Here is a 21,132-nt window from a genome sequence, read left to right on the forward strand (position 1 = left end):
GTAAAGGGTAGGGTGAGAATCAAGGCTTGAGCCTTAATCCCGTCTTCTTGTGGATCACACTATTACTTATTGAACTATCAACCTCCACAAAGCTATTGCTGTTCCAAGGTTCTCCAAGCTCTAGAAGCTTCTAGAGTAGGATATTTGTTATAAGATCCTCATTGGCACAGGGGTTTGCTGAAGTAGATGTCATGGATGATAGAACATTGTAGTTAACACTTGCTTTGGGGATAGTTTTATTATTTATTGATAATTACTTGTTTTTAGCTTTAAAAGATCTGCTGAGAAAGCACCCGAAGTTAATCGTTGCTAGACACTATTAGCAAAACAAAGATAAACTAAACACATTGTTTATAAGGGCTTTGTAGTGTAGAACAGTGTTCTTGACTGGCCATACTTTGTCCCTCAGGAGGTGTTTGGCAATGTCTGGGGTTGCTCCTGGTTGTCACAGTGGAAGGGGATGGGATGAGAACATAGAGGACATTTCTAGAATCCAGTGAGTAGAAGTCAGGGATGCCACTAACAAAGCTTAAGACAGCCCCGCTGTAAAGCCTTATCAGTCCAATCTATCAATACTATGGAGGCTCAGAACCCATCACACTGAGTGAGCCATTTAGGATGTGAGAAAAGTGCATTAGGGAAGATGCCTGGGTGCAGCATTTCCTGGTAGAGCACCGAGAAGAGGGTAGAGAAAATGATTTAGAAATGCCGTCCCAGGGATGAACCTGAGGATGGAGAATCCTCCCCTGACGAAGGTAGGGAAGCAGCTCGGAGACATCTGTACTTGTAAGGTCAACTCACGTTGTGTTTCTTATGAGTCAGCCCTACTTTAAGTTCATATAGCAACTGACTTGAAGCCAGGGATATGGATTTGCATGGCGCCTCCTTTGAAAGGTCTCTTTTAGTTCCAACGTATCAGGCTTTATATAAGCTCTTGGTGGTGTGAGATTACATCACCTCTGAAGTGAAAATCTCTATAATATATTTTTCCCACTTTTTTGTTTTTAACTCTAGGGGACATTTCTAATAAAACTGATCCCTGCCCTAGGGACTGCCATCTCAGCCTCTTCAAAGAAATCCATGACTTACATGCTAAGGTAAGAAGACGTGTGCTAGCAGAGACCATGAAAACAGCAACCACTGGTTATTAGCTCTGATTCCTCAAAATGTATTTCCAGGTCGAAAGTAATTTGTTTCTTCAAAGCAGGTTTTGAAGTACAGGGCATGCTAACGTGGCTAAAGTCTGATGAATCTACAGAGCCAATAAATTTTTATTACATCCGATTCAGACTTCTCTAAGTATTGGGAAGTCTAGTTTAAGTTATTCTGTCTGGGTGACATTCCGTCTTGAGAAGACAATTAGGAAATGTGTTGATGTGTGGTGTTTCAGGGACTTACTTGGCATGTGCTGCCGGGAAGTGTGTGTATAAGGCTAGCTCATATTTTATTAATTTGTTTATTGTATGCAGTGCCGGAGCCATATGGAACACGGGATCAAATACGTGCTAACCTATCATTGTGCTATCCTCTCAGACCTAAACAACCACAAAATAAAAGGCCCAACAACTCAATAAACTAATTTAAATTAGGTACCCTGGGTTTCCAAAATATTGACCAAGATATCTTTACTGGTGTTAGGAATCTAGTTTTTAGGCTAAAATGCCAAAAATTTATTTTTACATAGACTGTGTGGTTTAGGCCATAATTCAGCAAGTTTGGTGAGAAAGTTAAAGTCGCTGGACATGGTGACCTATGCCTGTAATCTCAGGACTCAGGAGGCAGAGTATGGAAGATCACTAGTCTAAAGTCAGTCTGGGGAGAATATGGCAGAAAAATAGAGAGAGACGGTGGGGGGAGGAATGAGGTGAGGGGAGGGCAGGAGGAAATTCAAATAAAAAGATTCCTTCCTTGTCTTGTCATTTGTCTAAAACTGTTCTGAATTATCTTAATTACCGTGATTCTCTACTTTGTATCTAATTAAATCTGTGCATGACGGGGGCTTCCCATCCACAGTGGGCCAAATGTCTAATGGTCACACTATAAGAGCTGATTATTGGCGATGACGTGGCCATCTTAGTTGGAGGAAGGACAGCACAGATATAGTTCACACAATGTTGAAATTACCTGCAGTGCATATCTTTGAATATGTTCGCCCCATTAATAGCAGCATGATGGAGGGGCCAGTGAGGTGGTCCAGTGGCCAAAACTCCTGGCCATGCAAGCCTGGTGTCCTAGATCTAATCTCCAGAGCCCACATAGAGTTAGAAAGAAAGAGCTGACTTCACAAAGATGTGCTCAGACTTCCACACACGCACCACAGCATACATTATCCCGCCAACCACACACACAAACACAGTAATACTAAACAAAAAAAAAATGTTTAAAAGATAAGGTTAAGTGATAGTTCTATTGAAACAATTTTGCGGCCTTTTCTAAAGACTAGTTTGAATGTCACATTTGATTTCTTTCATCTATAAATAGCAGGTCACCATTTGGCCATACAGGTGGCAGATTTTAATATCCATATGGTCAATTTCAATATTTAAAATGGTGGTAGTTTTTCTGCTGTGGCCTATGTTGTCAGGGATGGGTGGCTGAGAGATCAAAGACGGAAGTAATCTGCTGCCATTGCTAGACGCCAGTAAAGGTTTTCAGTTCTCACGCACATAATGACAAACCTGGAGATCCATCCTCATCATGATTCCTGCTCTAGAAGTGAGAAAATGAAACATCACAGAAGGGAATGAGCCAGAATGACATGAACGCAACAAGACGGACTGAAACTGGGCTCTGAAGCCGGACTGCCTGGCTCTAGAACCTGTTTGTATTGATTCAATATTGAGCCGACGATGCTTAGGAAAAGCGATGTGTATCCCTTTCTCCTTTTAATTAGATACATATTTTCTGCTCCCCAGCTTTGATTGATTTTAATGAGGGACAGTTGTTGGGGGGGGATGTCTCTGACTTGCTGGGACACCATGGGTCTGACATCAACCTTTTAACACCTTTCCTAAGGTTCTCATACTTAGTGCTAACAGTAAACTTCACAATTGGGAGAAAGTAGAAAAGATGGACACAAATATATTCACTATAAAAACTCCAAAATTTTTCTGTGTTTTCTGAGTTTGCATATTTAATTAAGCAGTTCCTTCCTTCCTTCCCTTCCTTCCTTCCTTCCTTCCTTCTTTGCTTCCTCCCTCCCTTCGTCTCTCCCCCCTCACTTCCTTCTCTCCCTCCTTCCTTCTTCCCTTCTTTCCTTTATTTCTTCCTTCCTTTCCTTTTCTCTTTCCTGTCTCTCCCTCCCTCCTTGTTCCTTTGGTAGTAGGAAGCAAGGCTAGGACCTTGCTCCCAGCAGATCAGCATTGTGCTGTTCAGCCCTGTGCTACTCGGCTCTACCTCCAATCCTTTCTCATACTTTGTTTCTGAACAAGTCCTTCCTAAGTTACCAAGACAGCCTTCAAATTTACAATCCTCCTGCCTCAACCTCTCAAGCAGTTGTGATTATACCATTGTGGTACTATGGCTATCATCATTTTACTTTCGATACTATATTTCATAACTGTCAGTTGTTTGGGACAGTAAGTTCTTTCCTGGGGGTTATGTACTATTGTCTAAACACTGAATTAGACCCCGGGCATGATGGGAATACCCTCAGCCATCACAGAGCTGTATGAAGACGGATTTTGAAACATGCTCAAGTGGCAAGCTGCTGAGTGTTGGAAGCAAGGACGGATATCTCAGTTCCTAGGCAGAGACACAACACCCTCTTCACAATGAACTGTTAGTCGGACACACCAAACTCCTACATAGGCCTGTGGCCTGCATCTTCATATAGTATCTGGAATTATAATTGGTGACTGTAGCAGATAAGGCTCACCTTGGGAAGGCCAGTATTGGTTCTTCAAATAGCAAAGACCAGAGAACCATCTGAATTTGACTGACACGGGTATGGATTTGAAAAGGAGAAGCTACGTGGTTTTAAGATTTAGGCTGAGAATTTGAATCTATGTTATATATATATATATGTGTGTGTGTGTGTGTGTGTGTGTGTGTGTGTGTGTGCGTGGTGGTGGTAATAGCAACAAGGACAGAAACAACGGCATGTCATGTTAATTTGCTTTGATTCCTGTGTGCACCTGGCATTTGTTGTTATCCATGGCTTGCAATTCTATGATCTTATTAACTCAGGCCTCTTAGTGTCAAATCTTCCTCTCCTGCTGTCTTAAAAAAAAAAAAAAAAAAAAAAAAAAACTGCTCTGGCTGACACTGAAGTTTCCCCAGCTCTCCTCTGATCCTTCCAGGGCAGTTCAAAAGCATAGTAATCCTCAGGATTCAGCCTTCAGACCCCATTTCTGCTTTCAGAGGCCACCTCCTTTGATGAGAACAATCCCTGTGCTCCTCATCTGGCAGGTGAGCACTCTTCCTGACAGACCATGCTCAAAGTCCCTGCAATGGGTCAGGAAAGCTGGACTTCTGCACAGTGGAGCTTCACTGGGCCGACATAGCAAGGCTGCTCTCCTCTACCCTGTCCCTGGCCTTTCAAATACCAGCTCTCTTTCCAGTGGAATCCCTATGATCTCATCCTTGTCTTTAAGCCAAGGGGTTTAGGGAAAGAACTATGATCAAGGGGCAAAAACATCTGAACAAGAATACAGGAATACAGGAACTTTGCATTTTGTTTTTTATGGACTTAACAAATAGACACAGAGTTCAGAGCTTAGATGATCTTGGAGCGTAGATTTTGCCTGACTTTTAGCTTCTTGAACTCCTATGATAAATGCACCAGAAAGGGGGCTAAACACCCACCTGATCACTTATGCCACATATCATACGTGCAGATTCTGTTTACATTAATATTCTAAAACACCGGAGGGGCTGAAGGGATGGCTCAAGGGTAAAAAGTGCATACTGCTCTTGCAAAAGATTGAAGTTCCATTCCTAGCACCTGTATCAGGTGGCTTACAACTGCCTGTGATTCCAGCTCCAGGGATCCGGCAAACCTCTTCTCCGTGGACATCTGCACTCAAGTTTACTCATGCTCACACGCAGACACACACATTTAGACATAATTCAAAATGAAATGAAATAAAAAAGGAAGACACTTGAGGACTACTGCCTTATTTCTAAGAAGAATTACATAAATAAAAATTATACATATTATATTATACATAATAAAATATATGATACAGCACCTAAGATATAAATATACAGTGTAATATATAATATTTAAAATATATTTATTACTTTATGTATGCATAGTTACCTCTATGATTTATGCTTACAAAAAAATTCATATACATATAATTATGCAGAAGTCTGAGTTGCCTTTAATTAAACTGGATCTGATCTGTGTAAGACAAATAGTATCTCTACTAAAAGCCTTCTCTTCATAGGCCTTGCCCCTCTGTACTCAGTAAGCATCGAGTGGACATGTATGTGTATCTTCTCTAGTCTGCTTTGATCTTACTGTAGCCATAGTATTATACATTTAACTTTCCCAAACCTCTCAAGACGTCTGTCCCTCACTTTATGCTACAGATGAGAGAGTGGTCTCTCAGCCCTTCCTAACCAAGGCTGGCTCTAAAGAGCAAGCCTCATCAACCAAATATTTAGTCTATCGAGGTAAAATCAGAATTGGAGTTTTATAAATCTATCTTCAAATATTTGCTTTTAATTTCTGTAGCGTGTCTGGATATGAACAGCCACACATAAGATATCTATACTGTGGCATTCTAGAACAGATTGCGGACTGGTTTCTTTTCTGAAGTACAGCTAGAAATGCTTCTAAGGGACTACTTTAGGAAAACCCACCCCAGGTTTCCAGTCTGTAAGGACAATGTTCCTCTACTTCACAGGCCAGACAGGACTTAAATCTGGAATGGACCGGAGAACCCCCACTGTCTCTTAAGAGCTGACACTACTGTAGTTGAAGCCTTATCTTCTATAGAGTGAACATCAAAAGTCATGCTTAGAGGACGCCTGAGAGGATTAGAGGCCACGGCACTTGCGTACAGACCCAGGTTCTCAGCTGCGCTTCCTCTACATGTGTTTACATTTTCTAAGAATAAAACTCTTTGTGTTGTTTGCGGAGGGGGCGCTTATTGCTTTGGGCATGAATGAGTTTCCATGATTTCGTATTTTTCAAAAATCAGTGTGCAGTATTTTTAGTGTATAGATTTAAATATTTATTTTTAAAAGAAAATATAAAGGGCTCGGGAAATTTTTGAGCTTTGGAATGTATTCATATCTTTCTTTATGACGTAAAAGCAGGAGGCTTGTTCGTGTTGCTGGATGTAATATGAGTAAATGACCTAATAACCGTTTCTTGAGGATCTAGTGTGTTCTTATTGCTGGGATAGGTTCTGTGAAAGAACCAATGGGATACACTGAATCCTATGTTTATCAGAAGATTAATTTAAAAAACAGGACAGATATCCATCGGTTAACCAAGTAGAAAGCAATGCAATGGTTCTCTAGCATAAAACACTTGCATTATTTTGTAGATAAAACTGGTGAGTGTGTAAGCCGAATTAAGAGACTAGATCTTGTCATCCATTTTAGCTTTTTTTTATTTTTACTTATTAATTTTATATATCAGAGTCTCTCCTGCATGTATGTCTTTGCTCTATGTGCATGCCTGCGACCCTGGGATACCTTAGGACTAGGGTCATGGATGCTTGTGAGTTGTCATGTGGGTGCTGGGAATCAAATCCAGGTCCTCTGGAAGAACAGTCAGTGCTCTTAACCACTGCATCATCTCTCCTTGCCCCGTTTCAACTTTCTATCTGGGAAGATATAATAAAACAAGAAACTCATAAAGAAGTGGGATCAACTTATAATTTAAATGGCTACAAAGACATATGGGACAATTCAAAAGTCTCATAGTTTTCTCAAGAATTTTGACACTCTTCAATTTCCTCAGGAATGGGGTAATTAAGAACACCAGTGTGAATAATCTGATCAGAAATATTTTTGTTGTTTTAAGAGCTCTAAAGGCTAAGGAAGATAAAAAGGACCACAATAAAAAGTATTTCACATTCATGCTGTCATAACTGGATTTTGTTCTTAAACTAATCAAACCAATCAGTTCCATATAAAAGGAATAAGCCCTGTTGGGTTCACTGGGGATTTGATGACACATTGACTCCACCTGGGTTTCCACGGTTTTCCTGGTCTCTGCAACCTGCCAACCCCAAGTCGAACTCTGCAATTGCAAAATAAACTCTTGAGCTATGCTGACACTTAGATCAGCTGAGATCAAGGAATTTCAAGAAACCGGTCCCTAACAAATGACAACCGAAAGCCGGTAGAGGAAGACAAAGGGTTTTAAGGCCACTGCTAGGAATGTGACACCCAGTGTTCTGTTCTAGGCTCATGTTCTTCACACTACCTTTTGTGACTAGCATTTGTACTAAAATCTTCCAGGAGACTCCCGTACACAAAACAGGTAAAACTTGAGGTGATTCCATGGAAAAGGAAGAGAGGCCCCTGCTGGGTTAGCTGTTCCCTACCCCTCTTCTACCATCACAGGACTCCCAGATTGAATGACCGGTTTCTTAGACCCAACGTCATGTTGCATGATTCTTCCAAATTCTAAAAAATTTTCTTCAGAGACATTGTACTGTAAGGTTACAAGAGTCGTAGGTTTTAGCACGCAGAGGTTAAAGGAGGCAAAGCTGGTATGTAATGGCCTGATAAGATAGAGCAGAAGTGGGCAGAATCTTAAGAACTCATCAAGTCCTCCTGTCCTGTTTTAGGAAACCAGCTACCTCCCTTTCTTGTCTATAGACTGGCCACACAAATCTCCTTTTAAACTCCTTTTGTGAAGAGCTGATACAAGGCACACTCCTGCATTAACTTAGAGCCAAAATTCTGATGGCGTGAAATAGTGTGATCACGGTTAGTTTGCCTTGTGGTTGTCAGTTGTAACAAAAATTACAGGTACCATTCAGTGTGCTTTAACACAGTGAACCCTCCATGCTCTTGCCTTTGGGCAGTGAAGAGTTTGGTGAGAGAATAATGGGACAAAGCAGGAAGGATCACTGACTTGTTTGGTAATTGGTGATTCTACGGGTCATCCTGGAAAAGACATCCCTGAATCTAGGTGAACATACCATAAACTATTAATAAAATACTTCTCTCTCTCTCTCTCTCTCTCTCTCTCTCTCTCTCTATCTATCTTGATTGATTCTCCTAATAAGTGTGACCATTCTGTGAAGGAAAGATCTACTGTGTGGAGACCCAGAGAGCCTGAAGATTTCTCAGGGGATATATCTTACCTGGAGGAATTGGAGAAACATCGACTTTCAGTTTGGTGAGTACTTATTCTGCCTTTTTAATTTTTTTTATTTAATTCATTGACTCCAACAAATCTCTCTTTGCCTTATTCTCGTTATTTATTCAGTCAACAAAATCCATTATGTATTCATTGTAGACTATAGCATATCTACCTTGGCCTAGAGATGTTCACAGTCCTATGATAGATATGGATGTGTACATTAGTACGTTATGATTGATGACTTTTTAAATAAAATTCACGAATACCACGTAGAAGAGATGAAGACAAGATTCCTGAGAAAGCTGGAGTTAAGTCATAAAGAGGAGCCTGCAATAGGGAAATGACAGCAATATGGTGGCAGCAGGAATGGAGGACTGAACTGGGATGTGGCTGGATGTATATCCTGGAGGCCGTAACTATTTCTGTTACCTCTAACTTCTCTCATGCTTGTGGCTGTTTGTGTATAAACACATGTACCACATGAAACAAGGTGGGTCTGTCTTAGGAGTGGAGGCTCTAGAGGGAGTAGACACAGGGCTTCCTAGTGATGTCCTCATCTAAGAACCATGACGACAGTGTGACAGAGACAGTGAACTTGGGAAAAAGGACAGGAGAAACAGTCAAGGTTGTCTGTTTCCACCCCTGCTTCTCTGTTCCGAGCTCCTTTCCTGAAACAGCTTTCCCATCAGGCAGTTTGTCTGCTCTATGGTTTATTAATCAAAGTTCACCCTCCCTTTTCCACCCAGAGCTACAGGCTTGAGGACACAACATTAACTTAATTCTCAGTATCCAGTCATAAGTTCTGTAATTCTTACTGTCCTTTGTTTGACTTTAGAGACCTAACCACATTTACCCATGCTTCCTAAAAACAGCAAGACTATGTCTCCAGGCTTAAGAGTACATTGCTTTCTGTATGGAGGCACTAATTTCCATTGTAAAGTCTGTGCTTTCGGAATGAGTGTGGGTCATCACCTCTGTAGATTCACACTCTTATTTTTCCTTCCTGCAACCTTTGTACAAGTGCTAGTCACCATATAACTTATAATCAGCATGTCTGAAAAATTTAGCACCAAGCTTTGCTGATAGACCAAGATGTAGTTGGACAGCTGAACTTGGAGAAACTCTCTCCCTCTCTCTCTCTCTCTCTCTCTCTCTCTCTCTCTCTCTCTCTCTCTTCCTTCTTTCCTTCCTTCCTTTCTTTTTTCTTTCTTTTCTTTCCTTCTTGATTTATTTGTTCCTTCCTTCCTTTCTTCTTTTCTTCCTCCCTCTCTCCCTCCCTCCTTCCTTTGTTTCTTTCTCTCTTGTTTGTTTTTCAAGACAGAGTTTCTCTGTGTAACCACGCTGGTTGTCCTGGAACTAGCTCTTGTAGACCAGGCTGACCTCAAACTCACAAAGATTTGCCTGTCTCTGCTTGAGAGTCCTGGTATTAAAGGTGTGCCTCACCACTGCCCGACAGAGAAACACTTTCTTAGGTAGCTCCGTTTGAATAGCATACCCCTGCAGCGCTCCCTCTTCTCTTACTTTGTTTTCAAAAGAAAACCTTTTAAGTGTGTTTCCATTTTTACACACTGGAGCTTTGTATGAGCATGGTTTTAGCCTCAAATTACCTTTGCTCTATTCTCGTGGTAAAAATCAGCTTCTGCTTGATGATGCTAGTTTCTAAGAATTACAGAGGCAAAGTTTACATTTGCTTTTTATGTAACTTTAATTTCCTTTTTATTCCTTTCTTATCTGAACTACTCAGAACTAGTCACATGTTACTGAGCTACTTTGAGCTCACTGTAAATTTGAATGAAAGCAGAAAGCAGGAACCCTGCCACACCCTTAGTGGTATGCTGTCTTGAAATTTCCTCTGGCCTATATATTACTCTATTATCTTTTAATTCAGTTTCACTCAAATGTCCAGAACAAGGGCAAGGCATATAGCTAGAATCTTTGCCAGAGTGTAACATGAATTACCTCCAATCACATTCCTGGTAGAATCCTTGCTCGCATCTGAACAAGTCCACTCTTTATTGTCTGCTTCTCTCTCAGCATTCTAGACTTCCACACTTTTACCAGAAGAGTGCGTTAAGCTCCAGTGCTTCCCTAGCCAGGGGATCTCAACGCTTCCACGTGTGTCTTCCATACTGTTTCTGAACGCCTACAGAGGACAGGATCAGTTGTGCCCCTGCAGGAGTCCCACTTCTTGGCATCAGTTTTCAGCATCTGATTCCTTCCTTTGGCTGTGACAAAATATCTGATGGAAGAGATAGGGGGAACAGTTCGTCTCGCTTCATGCACCACGATGAGTGAGATATGGGCACATAATTAAAAATACTATCTCACTGTCCAAAATAAGTTACGGGGGCAGCCAGGAGGGGTGAGGACTATACTTCCTGATGCAAGAACTGGAAAGGGGTCTTTGCAAGGGAGCCGGCTGGCAAGGAAGACACCGCGCAGCTGTCTTGAAGACTTGATCTAATGTATTTGGTTTTACTGATTCCTAGATGGGAAGCCCCTGTCATGGGGGTCAGTAGTTGTTTCTAGATGAGCTCTGCAGATAGATCAGCCTGGGTGTGAAATCCGGTTCTGTCCCACTGTGGATGCTTAGACAGTTGTGTTTAGCCCTTCGGTAGCTGTTTTCTTTTTATTGAGCACATCTGATAACTTGCCTCTACGGGCCTTTGGTTACTGTGAGAGCTGAATGATAATCTACACAAAGACTGGAAGATATAGATTCTTAACACAGGAAAGTATTGTCAGGAGCATTTCACAGAAAAACCCCATCTGAAAGTTAAATTAGAAGACTGTTAAGCTTAATGCTTGGTCTCTAGCTTGTGAGTATCTAGAGGCAGGGTGGTGGAACCTTAGAAGGTAGGACCATTGGAAGGGAATTAGGTCTCTAGCTGTATGCCCTAGAAGGCGAGGTTTGGGCCAAGGCTCTTGCTTGTCCCTTTTTGGATTCTAGCTGTCATGAGGTCAGGGGCCACATGATCTGCCCTCTGTCATGAAATCCTGCACTGACACAGTCCTGAAACAAGAGCCCCACAGAACCGTGAAGTGTAAGCTTTGAAGCCATAAGCCCAGACAACCCTCTCCTCTATTAAGATTGTTATCTTAGGTGGTTTGTCACTGTGACCATACACTGACTAATACAAGGGCGTAGGTTATTCAAGATGCTTTGTCATTTTCCACAGCTGTCTTCCGTCTTTGTTTGCCAGACGTGCTAAGCAGTGGACGACACCAGGGCTTTTGTACTTCATTCCTCCTTTATCTGAAATGGTCCCTCACTTCCCAGTGCTATGGTTAGTATGTTTGACAGGTCTCACTATCGGTTTTATTTTCCATGAGAGCCAATGCCTATTGATAATACATAAAAGTAGAGTCTTCCTCTAGTCTGGTTATTTTTTTATCTTATCACTCTGTTTCCTTTACAGATTTACCACAATTTAAAATTATATTTTCTGTTTATTTGTTCATTTCTCCTCATTCATCTTGTAGCAAAGCAGCAGGTAGAAGGCCCTCTGAGCTGCTTATGGCTGGGTCTTCAGGCTCAGTACTAGTTCTATAGTTTAATCTGATCAGTACATGTTTGTTGAGCAAATGGAATGATAGACAAGTGGTCATTTTTCCTCAACCTCTCACCCTGTTGGCTGTCATGTCAATTAATTTGCTTCCAATCATTTTCTTTTCTAGAAATTGCTGCCACTTTTAGAAGCATTAGCTACCCTACAGATTTTATTTTTAACCAGACCTGAGGTTATGGGGGCTGCTGACACCTCTATAAAATTCTGTTTTCACAATCTGAGTCTGAGATACAATCTGGACAATTTCCTTGATGTTTTTCTTTATTAGAGCTAGTAAATCATTTGCTGGTGTAGCTTTTGCCTAAATCCTCTCCAAATCCTCCTAACATACATTTAACACAGAACATTGCACTACCTGATTTCAAAGCTAAATATGACGTCAGACGGGTAGTGTGTGTCTGTTTCCCATGCCAGCAGATCTGAATATTTTCTGTATGTGTGTATCTTGAGTGTTCTGCCTTACCCTCTGATTTACTCTGGTAGCACCAGGTCTCTTTGGAGACCACTGATTTTGGAAAATTTGGTAGATTCCTGAAAAACCTCAGTAAACCATAGCCACCTCTCCCTCCCCTTTCTTCTCCTTTCCACATATGGGCACTTTAGCTAGTCAAATGTAAATTTCATTTGTAGCTATCAGTCATTTTCATGCAGTTTTTAAAACTATTGGGCTTCTTTTTCTCTGCCAGCAAGCTAGTCAACTAATTTGCCTGTGACTGTGGGAAAGAATGAGGTGGCTGACCCCTCAGATGACCCTGAGAGTACTGGAATCATAGGTCCCAGAAGAATCTGCATCTTACTGTCTTCCAGTTCACAAGACCTGTGCCATATTATGTTAGCATTGTCTTCCTTCGTGGATATTCTTGTATGCTACCTTGCTCAACATTACTTTTAGTTTAGATGGATACTCTAAGATCTCCAAAAGATTACCCTCCCATGAGTTTGCAACTATTTAATGAATATCTGTGGAATTGCTATATAAAGAATATGCTAAAAAAATACTGGTATTTCCAGAAGAAATTTCTGTAGAAACTTGAAGGCCTTGTGGGTTAGGGTCTCTTCTACAGTTAATGTTTGTCAAAGGGTTGACAAGTGCAGATACTATTTCTTCCTATTATCCATCTTTCTGTCCAGAAATGTCTCCATCTTCTCATAACAGACTTGTTTACCACCCCTATTTCTATAACCAAGGGCTGGTTGACATATGCAATGATATGTGACCACAGGGATTGGCAGGCCACTCGAAGAAGGCTCCCACACTCTGACCTGGGGGATTTTTTACTTAGAAATTCCTTCTCGAGGTCTTGAGCTGGCAACCCTTCCACTGGCCCCACGTTTCCTCTTATTCATAGTTATGACTATGAAAGTCTTGAAACTAAAAGATGTAAGTATTTCATCAGCTGCTATGCTTAAGACCAGGTGACATACATAATATAAGGATAAAGGTGAGTGACAGAAACGAGAAAATAGACACAGGCTAACATGGATGAAGTGATATGAATACACAGAAAAAGCATGTAGTACCCTCATTCTTCTGTGTTGTCTTCCATGGTTGCAGTTACATGCAGAAGGCTATGGTCCAAAGAACATTACATGTAAGTTTCTAGAAATAAACAATGCATATGCTTTTCATTGTGTGCAAGTTAGAATAGCGTGACATAAGATTGCACCATCTCTGCATGTCCAGCCCAAGCTATGAGTCATCACTTGGACTGTTGTTTTCCATGCTGAAATTGCTACCCATCCATAATTACTTGGCCATCTCAGTTACAGGACCACAGGACATACCTTGTACAGTAGCCTAGGAGTATGTACGGTGCCTGTCACTCATCTCTGTTCATACCATCAAGTAGGCATTTTGCTATCTGATGGGATGAGATTACAGTTCAATAAAATATTTGGAGAAGGAGGCTTTCTCCATATTATCTTTATTATAGTTATAATTGTTCCCCCTTGTTATTGGAAAGTTTTTAATACCTTACTGTTTTTAACGTATAAATTTAGCTTAGCCATGGGTAAATATGCACAGGAAGTCATAATGGACAGAATTTGGTCTTATTTGTGGCTTCAGACATCCACTGGTGAGGGCTGTCTTAAAACATATCCCCTTAAGCAAAGAAAGAGTCCTGTTGTGTTTTAGGTTGAAAAAGACAGTGTCCACTGGGAAGCTTTCATTTAAGTATTTTTTTTCTTGTGAAAGCAGGGACTTTGGGGAGAACGCTTATAACGTCCATTCGGTTAATTACATAAATAACCACTCATTTGGCCATTTAAACACAAGCCATGGACTTCCATTGCCTGCAGAGCAAATTGGGTTCTGAGCTTCCTAATGAAGCACCTTAATCTTTGTGCAGGGACTTCTCTGAGCAGGAAGCCAGGGTGTGTGTTAAGTACCTCTGGATGCTGCTCTAGCCAGTGTTAAAAAGCAGCTGATTCCACTCCGGTGACCGAGAGAAGCTAACAAAGTTTCCCACTTCCAACTGGGGAGAAGGTTCCAGTCAAAAGGCGACCTTAAAAGGATCCTATTACAGTTCAAATGCAATGGGTGGCTAAGCAACAGGAGACCCACACACATTCAGGGCAGGAAGGGATCTGGGGAGTGACTTAGTTCAGCCCTGTCAGTTCATGCAAGTTGCACAAAGCCAGGACCCTTTGGAGTACAGTGACTTGCCTGAGGTCATAGAGCTGCTTAATGCTGGAAGTGAGCTGGATCCCACTTCCTTTCCCTGTCAATCCATCTCAATTGTACAGAACAAGCTCTCTGAAGAACAATGCCGCTCTTTTTGAGTTTCCTGTTTTCTCTCCGTTGCATAAGGCTCTGATAGTTATCAATGCATTGATAAGAAAGTGCTGATTTCTGAGAAAGTCCATCTAATGGATCAGTGCAAGTCTCCTTCTGTCATGGAAGTGAGGGGCAAACGCTCAGGTGCTTGCAAAAGGCACAGGTAGCCAGCCCGTGCACACTGAGACCTATGTGTCTCTTTAAGAGCTTCTGTGGCTGTCCTGCGAGCGTTGCTTAGGGAAGGTGTGGTGAACTCTGCAGGAATGCTGTTGTTAATGCAGGCGTTACACTTCCCTTTTTATAACACACATGTGATTTGACATTGAAATAGGATGCAGATGCGGCTTTGATTGGCGTATTCCCCATTGTGCTTCTGTAAAACACCTTCACATATGGTCTGTCTCGTTCCTGAGAAATGACTTGTTTATGTCATACGAACAGAGCAGATTGATTTTACAGTGAGTAAGGAGGCTGATGAATTGTACGTTGGAGAGAAATCCTTGTCTCGGCAATCTAAACACTTGAAAATTAATGTTGCCTTTTGGAAAAGTCTCTCATGATACGCCCATAATCCCTCCAATGGTCCAAACAGAGCCACACCTGTAATCTCACCGAACAGAATTATCTGGGTCCTTAAGACCACCTCAAAATACAAGTTTTCATTTTGGTTGTTAAATGTATCATGAGACCTATCAAGTCAAAAATTGACAGTGCTGTCCCCAAGGAACCAACCCTCTAGATGGTTCGAGCCGTGTCTATTCTGTGACCAGAATAATGCAATCTGAGGTGGGCAGAAAGTAGTATTGTTTCCTTGTTTTTTAAATGTGTTTGAAATATATGATTCTTGTGCTAAGTAGCTGTCTCAAGGAGCCCACCTCCCCCGCCCCTGCTTTCATTCAAAATTTTGCTGTGCAGTTCATTGAAAGGAACGCTCAGAGCTTCACAGCTGTGGTAATAGACGAATCACAACGACTCAGGCAAAGTGCTACACATTGTAAATCTTTTTCACTCCCCTCCCCCATGTATGCTCATAGCTGTCTTGTGATTGGTTTTAACTTGGAATTGAACTCATGAACCGATGCAGGCGAGAAAAGAGTTTTTACCCTGAATTCCATCTCCAGTTCACTTTTTACTTTCCATTTTTGAGACTAGGTTTAACAAAATTGTTCAGGCTGGACTTGAACTTGCTGTCTCTTGCCCCAGATTCTCACAAAGCTGGGACTGTCTTTTCTCGCTGTGTATCAGAGTAAATAATACATCCCAAGAGATTAGGCCGTGTATCTCTCAACACTTAACCTGATATGGGTGTGCCGCTGTCTGATATTTTTCCCACTGTACTTTGTCACCTCCATTCCCAGCCCCAGAGACACTTGCAGGCTTTAGGTTCTGTATATTTCTGAACTATCTTCTGTTCACATACCCCAGGATGTGAGGAATAAAGAGGAGAGGCCACAGAGAAGAGATGCTTACCTGTACCAGGTTTAAAATGGTTTCAGCAGAACTAAATACCCATACAGAGCTGGGCTTAGGGGCATACAGCTGCTAATGGAACTACTTGGGAGACTGAGGCAGGGAAACCTGAAGCTCAGCTTACAGAGCTCATTAAAAACCAGCCAGACTAACTCAGTGAAACCCTGTCTCGAAGATAAAAAAGAAAACTGAAACCCCTGGTGAGCAAGCGCAGTGGTGGAGCATTTGACTTGCATACAGCAGGGCCTAGGTTGAGTCAACAGAGTAGGAAAGCAAAACAAAACAACAAAACTAAGTATGGACATATGTTCCTGGAACTCGTTGGTCCACGAGCCACAGGCAGGTTGGTATGTATTGATTGATGGTTTTATCTTATAAGACGTGTGTCTAGAGGTATCAATCTTGTTGCCTAACTGTGCAGGTTCTGTAAACATAACCTAGTAAGTCAGATTAATCTGCTGTATGGATTCAACTCGGTAAAATCAGGAGTATGCAAAACCATGAAGTTTTTTGTTTTGCCCCAATTTATTAGTAAAATAAAGATAGTAGCACACATCTAATTTTTTTTTTAGTAAATTCAAATACGTATATTAAGTAGGGAACAGTGGGCTTGGAGGTACATCTCAGGAGTACAGGAAATGCCTCCGATGCATAAAGACCTGGGTTCTATCTTCTGCATCTCAGAGTGAAGACAATGAGAGTGTATATAAGTACATAGTAAGTACTCAGTAAACACTACAAGTGGCAGCTAATATTACTAGTCAGAATTCCTTCTGCCTCTGTTTTCTACAATCTTCTGTATCTTGTCCATATTTAAGGTATTGAAACAGTGGTGTTTTATTTTTAAATAAGCAAAATATTTTGCCAGTAATCAAAAAGTCTTCCATTGGCACATAGGATATCCATGATGGAAGACAGGGGGCTATGCATACTGTATTCTTTTTCTGTTGGCTCATTCAGGGACATGACAGACACGTAGTTTTAAGCTCCTCAATTCTATGGGTGAAGTTGCTTCACGCAACTCAGCTGGTCTCTGCCAGGGTCTCTGAAAGGTGTGCCTGAGGTGTTGACTGTGCTTTCATTTGGAGGATTAAGGGAGGAGGAATCCCCCTCACCCTCATTCAGATTGCAAGTGAATTTTATTATCTGCAGCTGTGTGGCAGGGAGCCCCAGCATTTTTCTAGCTGTGGTTGGGAGGCTGCCTGCAGCTTCTATCAGGCCAACTGCTGTTCTACACGAGATGGGCTTCATCTGTCCAATCAATTATTCTATGCGCTGCAGAAGGGAGCCTCACCTCAGGTGGGTCAGTTCTCTCAAATACTAAGTCAGGAAGGTGAATCCTTCCTTTTCTTTCTCAAAACAAACATCCCAAGCCCAACAACAACAAAACCCACAGACACCAAGAACCAAAATGAGTTATGTAAAGGAAACAGTGAATGGGGTAAAACAGAAGGTAAAAAGGAAATTGGTGGTGCTCGTGTGCAGTATCAAGTTACAAAGGAATTAGTTACTATACCCTGATTATTTCTATAAATTGCCTCCTCCATCTTTTCCATTTTTCACTGACCAGAAGTCCATAATAGGCCCCAATCTTATTTCAGGGGAGGAACCACACAAAGCACACATTGTAGGAGCCAAGAGTTCCAGGGCCTTCTCTTGGCATCTCATGGGATCTCTCTGTTCCACCCTAGGAAGTCAGCTTTAGCTGTTGGAGGTGACTGTTTCTCTACAGGTTCTAGAATTGACCTTTTCACATGGAAGATTGCTGTCCAGTCTGCCTTTTTGTCCTATGTACAGACCTGAGGCTGAAATTCCCTTGTGGGTCTCTGATGATCCAAGTGCATAGTCCATGCAGTTTTCCTTTCTCCAAGAATGCCTTTCAGCTTCCCCCCTCTTTCTTGGTGCCTTGATTATATGACCATAGTCTCTCTATCCTTCATCTACTCATATCTACTCTTTTTTCCTGGAACATTTTGATTTTACTTTTATGGGCATCGCTTCCCTCCTTTTTTGAAGCTAGGTTGCTTGCCTATTTTCTGCCATGCCATTAAAATTTTAAGGAACTTACTGAAAAGATACTCCCTAACACAACCTTTCCCTGATCAATATATATTTGTATATATTCAAAGCTATGATAGCTCTGATATGTGCTCTCACTTCTTAGACCCCATAGTGTACTAGAAAATAGAATTGATAAGAGAAATCACAGTGCTTTTGCCTTTATCTGCTTCCTCATAAATAGTATAAGAACATGAAATTTAGTTGCTACTAACATTCAAAGCTTTTATCTCTTTGATTTCCTTCATGTTTAAAAATAAGAGTTATGCACTCTAGGTTGGTCCTCAGTATCCATCTTATTTCTATATTTATTTATTTTTGTTTATTTTATGGATTCTAAACTTTTTATGTATGTATGTATGTGTATATGATTGGATAGATGCATGCATTTTTATGGATAAGAATGGGATGGCATGTGTGTAAGAACGGGATGGCATGAGTGCAGAATGGTATGATGTGTGTAAGAAGGATGGCATGTGTATGAGAATGGAATGGCATGTGTGTGAAGGTCAGCGTACAAGGCGCTGAGTCAGCTCTCTCTTTCCACCATTTGGGCTCAGGAATGAGCTCTGGTGTTCAGGCTTAGTGAGCCGTCACATTGGCCTCTCTTTCGTATTTCTTATCCCTGATGCTGTCTCCAATGAAGGTGGTGGATAAAAGTTTATCATTCAATATGAGTGGTCAGGGACTTGATCCTAGCCACTGAGATGTGGGAAAGTACCAGCTTGTGCTTCTTCCCTGTTAAGGAAGAATTATGCTCCTTTGACCCTTCTCATTTCTCCTCAGTCAGGTCATTGTGATAGGTATGATACTGGGAGCTGCTGTGGGCATCATATATTAGATAAGGATAAAAAGAGGAGAGTGGTCAACCCAGTGGTCCACCCTGTCATATTGAGTTTGTATTTCTCAACTCCTTTCACTTGCTTAGAAGCCCTAATACATGAGATAATGAAAAGAATGGTTGTTTAAAATTCTCAGATAAGCATTTAGTTGCTAGTAGCTGGAAAGCTAGTGTTGTTGGGGCGATGAGCCTGTATAAATGTGTTTCTGGTGTAGTGTGTGCTTACATACAAGTCTTGCTCTTTCATTCAGTATTTGGCAGGTTTGAGTTGTGTCCCATCTTCTGGATACATAATGTAGCAATAATTGTAATTTTGTCCAGGACTCACTAAAACATAGTTTGTCAATAGTTGTTTTTCAGTCTATCTTGGAAAAATGAGCACTGTGTGTTTTAGGACACTCTTCTCTATAGACACCACACCGATTCAGTTGGGAAGATGGAGAATGAGGTGAACAGAATTAATTTAGTCAACTGTCTGGAAACCTAACATGGCATCAGTGATAAGATTCAAATATCCTGGAACTTCAGCTTGGGTCTGTTCAAACTCAAGCTGCGTGATTTAAATGATGAAAGGGCAAAGCTGGGCACAACGCAATGTAGGGATTTATTTGATGCAAAAACTCAAATGACCAGTAAAACAGATAATGTACTGTTGTAATAGTTTGTAAACAGCATCAAGAAAACAATTGAGTGGGTGTATTTGGAGCTTCAAGCATTGTAAATTCTTTCACTCTCATATACTTTATGCCTTCTTTAATAAACTGGAGAGTCTTGGGCCAGCTTCATCGGTGACGGTAGGTGGTCATTCATTTCACAATCCACTAACTTTCATGATTATTCAGTATTTTATGTTACCTAAACAGCTTCGGATTTTGTCTTACTCAAATTGTAATATGGCAATAGCTTATATGATTGCAGAATCATTAATTCAATGGGTGTTTTCAGCACATGGAAGTTACTCCCTCATCTCTCCAAAACAAGCACAAACCTTAGGGTTTTAAGAGCAACAAGGACATATAAACACATCTAAAGTATGCATAGGTAGTACTCTTACCTACTGAGTCATGGTGAGGAGTTCTAAGTGCACAGAAAATCAAGAAAGCTTCATGTTCTCTTTACAGAGACAAATGTCCAGCTACCTTGAGTTTATCTATAGTTTAATAACTGAAATCTTATATAATATGGAACAAACAATAAAGCTGAAGTTATTTACATTTTTCGGAACTTCTTATTCTAAATGGTTTTTGGCATGAAGTTTACAAAAAATTTCCAAGGATGTACTAGAAGTATTGTATGGTATTTTCCTCGATCTCCTTCCCTTTCCTTCTGCTGTAGTGCTCACCACCTAAAACTTGAGAGCCATTGACAGCCTCGGCACAGCTGTCACAGTCTGCATCATGATGTGGGAGTCCCCTCTGTGTGCTGTGGTCACCATTAATGAATAAAGAAACTGCCTTGCCCTGTTGATAGGGCAGAACTTAGGTAGGCAGGGAGGACTGGACTGAATTCTGGGAGAAAGAAGGGCAGAGTCAGGGGATGCCATGGATCCATGACTGAAGGTAGATGTGCTGAAACTTTACTGGTAGGCCACAACCTCATGGTGATACACAGATTAATAGAAATGGGTTAAATTAAGATGTAAGAGTTAGACAATAAGAAGCCAGAGCTAATGGGTCAAGCAGTCATCTAACTAATACAGTTTCTGTGAGGTTATTTTGGGGCTAAGCAGCTGGGAACTAGCTAGCGGCCTCCTCCAACAGCATCCATGTAAACACTTGTCTGTATTTTGCATTCTGTATATTGTATACTATATCAGTTTGAACACTCTTGAACTTGTCTCACTTATTAATTTTTAGGGCCATCCAATTGATCTTGAGAAATTTTGATCTTTGATTTTAGTTTTTAAATGATTAGTTATCAGTTTTGCTCACTAAAACCACAAGTGAAAACAAGCTTTCTCTGCCATTAATTCTGCGTATGTATATTTTAACTGTGCATCTACCCTGTCTCAGGATAGAACATTTTAAACACCATTTAAGTCCATTAGTTACCTTACTGTTTCATCAGAATTTCAATATTCCTCATCATAGTCTTGATCCACACATTAGTAACTAGATATTTAACACTAGTGTTACAC

The 21,132-nt window shown here is 41.0% G+C and overlaps 1 protein-coding gene across 1 annotated transcript in view; it reads left to right on the top strand.

Moving 5' to 3' along the window:
- LOC121433951 overlaps positions 1–21,132 on the top strand; it is a 280,105-nt gene that overhangs the window by 140,276 nt on the left and 118,697 nt on the right. The window contains exons 12-13 of the mRNA XM_041632632.1: positions 1,015–1,109; positions 8,202–8,314. Coding sequence (XP_041488566.1) covers positions 1,015–1,109; positions 8,202–8,314 — 208 coding nt within the window. The remainder of the gene's footprint in view (positions 1–1,014; positions 1,110–8,201; positions 8,315–21,132) is intronic.

The sequence above is a fragment of the Microtus oregoni genome, unplaced genomic scaffold, assembly GCF_018167655.1.
Source record: "Microtus oregoni isolate MIOR12 unplaced genomic scaffold, Mior012 000042F_ref0000377, whole genome shotgun sequence".
In the NCBI taxonomy this organism is placed as follows: Eukaryota; Metazoa; Chordata; class Mammalia; order Rodentia; family Cricetidae; genus Microtus; species Microtus oregoni.